The sequence below is a fragment of the Myotis lucifugus genome, unplaced genomic scaffold, assembly GCF_000147115.1.
Source record: "Myotis lucifugus unplaced genomic scaffold, Myoluc2.0 scaffold_322, whole genome shotgun sequence".
Classification (NCBI taxonomy): Eukaryota; Metazoa; Chordata; class Mammalia; order Chiroptera; family Vespertilionidae; genus Myotis; species Myotis lucifugus.
In genome coordinates, this window is record NW_005871370.1 from 51,159 (window position 1) to 60,780 (window position 9,622).

General features: G+C 54.3%; 1 protein-coding gene across 1 annotated transcript in view; it reads left to right on the forward strand.

The window, feature by feature from the left end:
* SPNS3 (sphingolipid transporter 3 (putative)) overlaps positions 1-2,697 on the forward strand; it is a 42,354-nt gene extending 39,657 nt beyond the window's left edge. The window contains exons 10-12 of the mRNA XM_006100649.3: positions 982-1,080; positions 1,218-1,389; positions 2,334-2,697. Of these exons, the coding sequence (XP_006100711.2) occupies positions 982-1,080; positions 1,218-1,389; positions 2,334-2,407 (345 nt within the window). The 3' untranslated portion in view covers positions 2,408-2,697. The remainder of the gene's footprint in view (positions 1-981; positions 1,081-1,217; positions 1,390-2,333) is intronic.
* The last annotated feature ends 6,925 nt before the right edge of the window (positions 2,698-9,622 follow it).

A 9,622-nucleotide genomic window follows, 5' to 3' on the forward strand; every position in this document is an offset into this window, starting at 1 on the left:
CTTCTTCTTCTCCTCCTCCTCCTCCTCCATCCATCCTCCTCCTCCTCCTTCTTCTTCTTCTTCTTTTTCTTCTTCTTCTTCTTTTAAATATTTTTATTGCTTTCAGAGAAGAAGAGAGAGGGTGAGAGAGAGATAGAAACATCAGTAATGAGAGAATCATTGATCGGCTGCCTCCTGCACACCCCCAACTAGGGATCGAGCCTGAAACCCAGGCATGTGCCCTTGACTAGAATCCAACTTGGGGCCCTTCAGTCCCCAGGTCGATGCTCTATCCACTGAGCCAAACCAGCTAGAGTGGGCTTGAACTTCTTGAGAGAAAGGTCCAGCTGTCCTTTCTCTGTCCTGCCCAAGCGCCCACCATGCCTGCACCTGGCGGTGTACCCACTTTCACCCTGGCAGCCGGCACTGCTGCTTCCTGGGCCCCTGAGCTGGAAGGCCCCACCCACCTCTGTTGTCCCAGCCATGCCTTGTCCCTGATAGTTTAACAGTGGTTCTCAACCTTCCTAATGCCGCGACTCTTTAATACAGTTCCTCATGTTGTGGTGACGCCCAATTTCATTGTTACAAATTGAACATAATTAAAGCATAGTGATTAATCACAATAACAATATGTAATTATATATGTGTTTTCCGATGGTCTTAGGCGACCCCTGTGAAAGGGTCATTCGACCCCCAAAGGGGTTGCGACCCACAGGTTGAGAACCCCTGGTTTAAGAGCAAACCCTCAAGAGGGGTGGCCTCAGCAGCAGCCTTGGCACCCCCATCCTGGGAGACCAGGGAGTCTTCCTGAACCTCGGTGGGGCCTGCCATTTGGTGGTGGTGCTTCAGGCACTGGGGTCGTTGACTCCCTCTCGTCGTATTCCCTGGGCCAGCCTATCACACCTCCGGTTCTTGGCAGGAGAGAAGCAGGAGGGGGCATGAGGGGGCACCCACTCCCTGCCCTCGCTTGGAGAGCTACCCTGGTGCTCCTGTGCTTTACAGTCAGTGGTGCTGCCCAAATGCCGGGGGACCGCAGAGGCGCTTCAGATCACAGTGGGCCACGTCCTGGGAGACGCCAGCAGCCCCTATCTCATTGGACTGGTAAGGCCAGGTGGGTGGCTGGGCTGCGGGCGGGCCTGAGTGTGTGTGAGGTGGGGAAGGTCTGGGGAGGAAATGCATGTGGTAAGGCCTGCAAGCTGCCCTGGTGGGCCTGCAGCCCCAGCCTCCCTTCTCTGCAGATCTCCAGTGTCCTGCGGGCCAGACGCCCCGATACCTACCTGCAGCGCTTCCTCAGCCTTCAGCAGAGTTTCCTGTGCTGTGCTTTCGCCATCGTCCTGGGGGGCGGCTGCTTCCTGCAGGTTGCACTGCACCTGGAGCAAGACCAGGCACAGGCCCAGCAGCCTGGCTCAGGTACCTCCACCCCTCACACCCATGCCAGGCTCAGGGCTGAACCCCATAGGAGCAAGGAGCACCAGCTACCCTCTGAGCTCCTGGCCAGTTTATTTGTTTGTTCATTCATTCATCATTCATTCATTCATTCATCATTCATTCAAAAATAGTTATTATGCCCTTGCTATGTGCCAGGCAAGGTTGCAGATGCTGGCAAGTGAATGCCAAGTCCAAGTTCTCATGGAGCTGATGCTCTAGAAGGCAGAGATTCATGAAACAAACAAACAAAAAGCAAAAGATGGAGTGTGTTTGAGGTGATAAGTGCTACGGAGAGACATAAAGCAGGAAAAGTGGGTCGAGAGGAACAGGTAGGGGCAGTTTAAAATTTTCAAAAGGATGATGAGGGAGGTCCTCACTGCACAGGTGACATTGGAGCAAAGATTTGGAGTTGAGGGCATGAGCCAGGCAGCTGTCTGCGGGGAGGAAACAGCTAGTGCAAAGGCCCTGAGGTGGGATGTACCTGATGTGTTTGAGGACTGGCAAGGAGGCTAGTGTAGCTGGAGCAGGAGCGAGGGGAAAGGCATAAGGGTGGCAGCAACGGGGTCAGAGCATGGGGTGTTTCGAGGGGCCCTTGTGGGAACTGGGGCTCTAACTCTGAGTGAGATGGGGGCCCTATGGGATTTCCAGCAGATGAGCCTTAAGGCAACTGATTTATCCTGCAAAAGCATCACTCTGGCTTCTGTGTTGAGAACAGACTGTAGGGGCTTGGCAGTGATGCAGAGAGGCCACAGGAGGCTCCGCAGCCTCAAGGGAGAGCAGCGGGGCTGGGACCGTGGTGGTGGCATTGAAGACGGGGTTGGATTTGGAATTCGTTTTGAAAATGGAAGCTAGAGGACTTCCTGACAGGCCTGGTCCCAGAGCTCCTTTTGCCTCCTTTGGGGTTGGCTGAGCTTTTCCTCACACAGGGACCCCGGACGACGAGGATGTGGAGTGCCAACGCCTGCTTCCTGGCACGGACGCTGCCACAGAGGACTCCTGAGGCCCCCCGGTCCCGCAGCGAGGAGTCCCACCCACCCTGTCTGCAACCCCGTTGTTGGTCTCCACAGTGTCAGTGCCTCTGCTCACCCTTGGCTGTGGCTCCGGGACTCTGGCCGAGCTGCACCTGCCATGTCTTTGCTCCCAGCTAGAGAGCTGGCCGTGCCTGTGGCGGGGCTGGGAATTGAGCTATCAGCACCCTCCGTGGGAGGCCTGGGCCTGCGCCTGCACCCAGCACGGGGCTGCTCTAGCCTGGGGTCCTCAGCCTGTCTGTCAGGAGGCCCTGATTAAAGTCTGGCCAGTACAAAGCCCATGGATTTCAGGCCTTTGGGCCATTGTGTTATTTATAGTCTCGCCGTGTCTCTGCTGGGGGTGGGAGCAGAAAAGGAAGAGGTGGGGAAACTGAGGGAGCCGCTCAGATGGGTCTCTAGGTCTCTCCACCCTCGACTTTCCACTGTGACTCAGTGGCCTCACTCTGCAGGGCCAGGAGGCCCAGGACACCCCTCTCCGTGAAGTCAGCCTCTGAACAAAAGGCGGGGGCCGAACCTGTAGTCCTGGAGATAGGTTTCTGCGAGGGTGCGGGTGTGGGTGTGTGGCTTCAAGTTCCAGGGAGCTGCATGGAGGCGTGCCCAAGCCTGCGCAGACCCAGCCGCCCCCACCACGCGGGGCTCACAGGGCTGAGCAGGAGCACTCCTGGCTGTGCCTTGCTCTGCACACTGGCCCCCACCCCGTCCCCACGCTCTGACCCTAGCACAGCCCACAAGAAGGGCTGGCCCTGCGGGACTCCCACTGGGCTCAGAGCAGCTGGGCGCAGTGGGCCCTGCAGGAGATCAGCAGCTTCCAGGCGGGCGGCATGTTCTTTCCGCCTGTGAGCATGAGCTCCTCTCCCCTCCCCTGGTGCCCGGCCAGGCGATCGCTTGTTTACTTGCTGATCGCCCCCTTCCCTGTGCCAGGCTGTGCCTGTCTCCCAGCAGCTGTGGGCAGAGCAGTGACCCAGCCCTATGCTCACCTCCTGGCCCTTGCTTGCTCCATCCCTGCCCCCTGTGTGCCCTCCCTGTGCTCATTGGTGGATGGGACAAGTTCCAGGAGCTAGACTCTCGCTCAGCCCACGCCTGTTCTCCAGGCCCAGCTCTCCCCCAGGAGAGCCACACCAGGCCGACCAGCCCCTCAACCCAGGATTTGACACTTGGAGCTCATGAAGTGGGGGGAGCTGTCCCGTGATAAGAAAAAGGATTCCTGAGGATATTTAGTAAAGGGTTCTGCACCCAATTACCATGTGGGTGGGGGGTTCCTACAGCACCAAGCAATTCTCTGACGCCAGCTGGGTGTCCTGCAGTCCCACTCGGTTCTGACAGTCTCCCCAGAGACGGCGTCAGACCCTACAGGCTAAGGGTTCAGTCCTACAAGCCTCCCCCACTCCCCCCACTTCTGATGCCAATCCCAAGTCCAGGTTGTTACCTGTGCCTCTGACCAGCTAGGCCTAGTGAGGCACATCTATGGGCGGAGGAACGGATCACATCCCTCAGAAGCCTTTGGGGAGGTGGCCTAGGAGCTGGCAAATAGCAGAAGTTGTGGGGGAAGGGAATTCCCAGTGGGAGGAAGAGACCAGGCCAAGGTATGGGAAATGGAGCAGGTCTGTGATGAATGATGGGGGTGGGGGGGAGAGGTATGGTGTGGCAGGAGAGGAGAGTGCGTGTGTGTTTTAGGGGAAGGAAAGGAGGCAGGAGAGACTGGCTGGGACCAGAGGGGCTCCGATGCCAGCTGAGGAGTTGGGGCTTGAGTCCTGTAATCTGGGACAGTTTCTTCTGACTTCAATGGATTCTGGTGTTTGGGTTGCTGGGCAGGGTGGGTGGAGCTTCTCAGGACTGAGCCAGACAAGATGCTGGGCAGGAGTTTATAGGATGTTATCATCGGCAGTGGTTTGAAGCAGAGCGGGAGCTTCGGGGCTGGTGGACGCTGGGAGGGAGAGACCAGTACCAGACTGCGCTGAGGTCACAGGTGTAGGTCGGTGTGAGCTCAGCCACTCAGAGTAGAGCAGAGGAGTGGCCACTGGAACACACCTGTCTGGCTTAAAGGGCATTTGCTTTGTAATCCCCGTCACTAATACTCGGGACTTGTTTGTTGGGAATGTCACGAGGGAACATGCTGCTCAACAGGTTGAGGTCCTCAAGCCTGACCTGCTCCCGCAATGTATGAGCTGCTCTTCCCAGAAACGTGCCGCATGCCAGGTCCCAGGTGTCATCCTGGCATGCGGGTGTGCCTGCAGTGTGTGTGCCTGTGCTGCTCCTTTCTGTGTTGGTGTACGAGCATGTGGAGATGTGTTTACAGGTTCTTGATAAAAGCTCTTCTTCTGCCCTGACCCCAGGCTTAAAGGATCGAACCTGTGTATCGAGATGATCACCCCAACCCTGGCTATTCCCCTGCAATGCCAGACATCGGCCTGCCTGCTTTAGTCCCTGAAGTGTGTCTTTCCTCCATGCCTGGGGGCGGGCAGGGGGCGGGCTGTGAGGTTCCTTGGTTTGATGCAGACTCCAGAGACAGAGCTGTCAGGTGGCAAGAGGTATGTGACTGCAGGTGCTCCTTCTGTGTGGCCATGCCAGTTAGGGTGGTAGGGTTGTGTGCAACAGAAACTACCTTAAGTCAGAAAGAAATGTGTTGGAAGCACATCAGGAGTTCACAAAATTGATGGGAAGATTGGAGATTCAGGAGCCAGGGCTCCTTGGATCATCTTACTGGGGGGCCTTCACCAAGCTCCAGACAGATTTTCCCTGTTCTTTTTTTTTTTTAAATATATTTTATTGATTTTTTACAGAGAGGAAGGGAGAGGGATAGAGAGTTAGAAACATCGATGAGAGAGAAACATCGATCAGCTGCCTCCTGCACATCTCCTACTGGGGATGTGCCCGCAACCCAGGTACATGCCCTTGACCGGAATCGAACCTGGGACCCTTGAGTCCACAGGCCAACGCTCTATCCACTGAGCCAAACCGGTTTCAGCAGATTTTCCCTGTTCTTTTGCCACCCTACTCAAGATTTAAAACACTGGGCAAGAGGATCCTATGCCAGTGATGGCGAACCTATGACACGCATGTCAGAGGTGACACGTGAACTCATTTTTTTGGTTGATTTTTCTTTGTTAAATGGCATTTAAATATATAAAATAAATATCAAAAATATAAGTCTTTGTTTTACTATGGTTGCAAATATCAAAAAAGTTCTATATGTGACACGGCACCAGAGTTAAGTTAGGGTTTTTCAAAATGCTGACACGCCGAGCTCAAAAGGTTCACCATCACTGTCCTATGCCATGCCTTGATGTCTAACTCCACTAAGATCAGGAAACGAGGGTGCTGTTAGGAGAGGGGATGGACTCTGGACATCAAAACAAAACAGCAATGAAAGGGGAAAAAAAGACCAACCCCCCCCCCCAAAAAAAAAAAAAACAATAAAAAACAAGAGAACAAACATGGTGTCCATTATAATGGTCTTGGGCAGGCCACTGGTCCTATCTCAGATGCAGTCTCTCCATGGGAAAGGGAAGAGGCTGGATTCGATGTCTTTCAAGGGATTCTTCTTTTCTGATGGTCTGTGTCCATGACCAGAGGAGGATGAAGCTTCTGTCATTTAGAAAGTGTTAAACATGTTCAGATGACAGAACAGAAATGCCTGTGTTTGTGGGGACTCAGAGCCATCTGTTCTGAGCAGGAGAGAGAGGCAGAGACGAAGCATTCTGAGAAAACTCCTGAGCAGGCCTGGGCTGGGGATGGAGGGGCTCCAACAAATCCTAGCTGGGAACACTGGGCAGGTGCCTTTTCCCCACTTGCGGGTGGTGACCTGGAGAAGGTAATCAAAGGGCGGACAAAAATGGCACTTAGAAGCTAATGGAGGGTGGAGTCAATGGGGAGAAAATGCCTTTTCCAGAAGGGCCGGGAGAGGAATCTGGCTGGTTTTGGAGTCGCTGAGAGCAATAGACACATGATACAAATCAACACATACTTCTGAGCACCTGCTAAATGTCATTTACTCATTCAATCAACAAACATTCTCTGAACACCTCCTGTGCACTGGACGGCAGGGATGAATCAGACAGGGTATGGGCCCTGGGGACTCAGAGCCTAATGTGGGGCGGGTGTGTGTGTGGGTGGACAAACATCATCAGCACAATGTGTGGGTGGGATGGAGGGACACACAGGTTACTCAGGTAGCTCAGAGGAGGAAATGACAGTTGCTCAGCTGGCTCAAGAAGGGCTTCCTGGAGGAAACCATGTCTGCGCTGGGTTTCTAAATAACAAGTGGGAGGAGGCAACTAGGTAGACAGCGTAGGCAGAACAAAGACGAGAGAGCCTGGGGAGGGGGACTAGCCCATGTGACGCTCTCCGTGGTACTGAAACATCATTGCATTAGTAGGACAAGGGCTTTTTAAAAAATATATATATATTTTATTGATTTTTTTACAGAGAGGAAGGGAAAGGGATAGAGAGTTAGAAACATCAATGAGAGAGAGAGAAGCATTGATCAGCTGCCTCCTGCACACCCGCTGCTGGGGATGTTGCCCGCAACCAAGGTACATGCCCTTGACCGGAATCGAACCTGGGACCCTTCAGTCTGCAGGCCGACGCTCTAACCACTGAGCAAAACCGGCTAGGGCAGGACAAGGGCTTTTGTGTGGATGGGAGAGCAGGAACTATACACAAGTGGCCCCAACTCCTGCCACTCCTCTGGGCTCCAGGAAGTATAACTATGCGTGAATTTATGGAGCTCAATTTTCTGTGTGGTGGAATGTAATTTTGAGAGATGGGCAGCAGGATCTGAGGCTAGAGGTTGGCATGGGTCACAAAGCGTTATGAAAGGTTTCGGAGATCATATTAAGGACCTTAGATATATATTTTTAGGGAACTTCGATATTTTTAATCCCACAGGCAGTAAGGAGACATGAAATGTTTTTGTGTAGGGTAGTGATGGGGTCATACGTGTGATTTAGAAAATTGCTGGCAAGAAATATTGAGAAAAGACTAGAGGAGGATGTTGGGGCAGGTGGTGCTGAGCTTTGAAAGGGTCCAGGTGAGACAGAGAGATTTGTACTAAGTCAGTGACCAATGCAGACCTTGGGAGATATTAGAGGAGCAAATGGAAGGGACTTAGATGTGGGAGTTGAGCGAGAAGAAGGAGTCCCAAATGGCTCCCAGATTTCCGGCTTGGTGACAGTGTAGATGATGATGCTATTTGTCAAGAGATAAATGATACTGGGGTGGGGAGGTTTAGGAAAAAGATGATGAGTTCCATTTCGGATGTGCTGAGTTCAAGGAGCTGTGGGAGGTCTAGGAGGGAATGTGCAGAAGAGTGCATATGGACCTAGTACTTGGAGATGAGGTTGTGTCTAGAGATGGAGATTGGTGTGTCATGGGCACGGGGTGAGGGCTGAAAGCCCATGCCTGGGTGAGAAGCTGCCAGGGGAGAGTGTGCCAAGTGAGAAGGGAGGAGACTGAAGCCTGAGCTGGAAACATTCTCATGTAGGGGGATGGGTGGAGGAGAGGTAGACTGAACTCCCAGTTGCTTCCTTGGTGATATGGAGACAGAACCCTAGAAGTCCTTTGACCAATGGTCTCATGACTGCCAGAGGCTCTCAGAAGGCTGCTGTCACTTGCCGGGGGCCACACAGCCAGAAAGGACTATGGCTGAAAGGATGAGGAATTTGGGGGAGGCAGAAGGGGCCCCTAAGGCTGGGCTTACAGCCGTGGCTGAGCCTCCTTCACAGCTGGACAGTCTCACAGTCGGACACTGTGCTCCAGCTGGTACCATCGCACATGAGGTTCATTGCCAGGGCCTAGCCCCAGCCCCATGGAGCTCCTAGGTCTGTCTTGACCTTTTTAGTCACCTGTCATCCCAGGCCGCCCATCGGAACTTCCCCTGTCCGGCTCTGCAGGCTTGGGCTCGGCAAGCTGGAAAGAGGCAGCGAGGCAACTTTCAGAATGAAATCTGCTTTTCTAACCCTTCCGTCACAGTCAGTCATACCCAACATGCCAAAGCATATTTTTAGTCATTTCGCAGAATTTAAAATACACCTCAGGGGTGTCAAAAGCCACAAGCAGCTTGGGGATTAACTGCTCACAAGAGACAGTGGGTCGGGGGTGTGTGGGGGATGCCTCATGCTGAGTCACCCGTTTGCCATGTCATGACTCACTGTGGCCGACACCCTCTGAGAAGCACCTGCCTGTGGACTTTGGCTCTGGAGGAGCCTGAGGTAGGAACTGAGCTCCCAGCCCAGGGGGTGGTGTTAGAGCCCCCCCGCCCCCCACTCCTCGTCAGCACCTGACACTGACTAGCCGCGTGCCCATAACGGGGTCATTTCTGGGCCCTGGGCCCTGTCTGTGAAAGACATGGAATAATTCTGGTTTCTCAGGTTCTGTCTAGTTCTACCATTCTGTCCTCAGCACTTCGTACAGGATTTTAATTTCAATCAAAGTCTCAAACGCATGAGTGGGGTGGGGGGGAACGGGGCAGAACCTCAGCACCTCTGAGATGGAAGACAGGACTCCCCCCTCCATTGACCACTCGTTGACTTCCAGATTGTCTGATTCCCATCTTTCTACCTACCCCACAGAGAGAAACTGAGTCCCAGGGAGTCTAGGCCAGGGTCCTGCCACCCTCCGGGGCACAGCTGGGCTAGGTCCAAACCCCTTGTCTTCCATTCAGGGGTTCCTCCCTTACCTACTGCACAGCTGGAAGCTGACGCTTGGGGCTGCCACCCACTCAGGAGAGGAGGCCCCTTCCTAATGCCCTGCTTCTGGCGGAGCCCTGGCTCTCGCTGCCCGGGGCTGCCTCTCTGTGAGACAGGGGTAGGGTCTCAGTGCACACACAGGAATGGGCCCAGGGGGAGGTTGGGGACTCATCTGGTTTCCCTGGGGAGATAGCCTCGTGTGCCTGTTGGAGACCTGGGTCCTGGGCTAAGGCCGCACGGCTCATGCTTCCTGGTTCTTACGCAGTTCTCTCCGAACTGATTACATGAGGGCGGGTGAGCAGCTGCTGGAGCGGCCACGGGTTCTCCTACAGGAGCTCCCCTCACCCCGCCACTTCAGAGACCCTCTCTCCAGCACGTGCACGAGCTGGAGCCTTCAGCTTTCTTCCAGCTCCGCCAAGGGCCAGGTTCTCGTGGTAGGAAGTGGAGACGGGGGGCACTGAATGGTTCTGGGGAGTCCTGCTTCCCGCACCCTGATCCTCG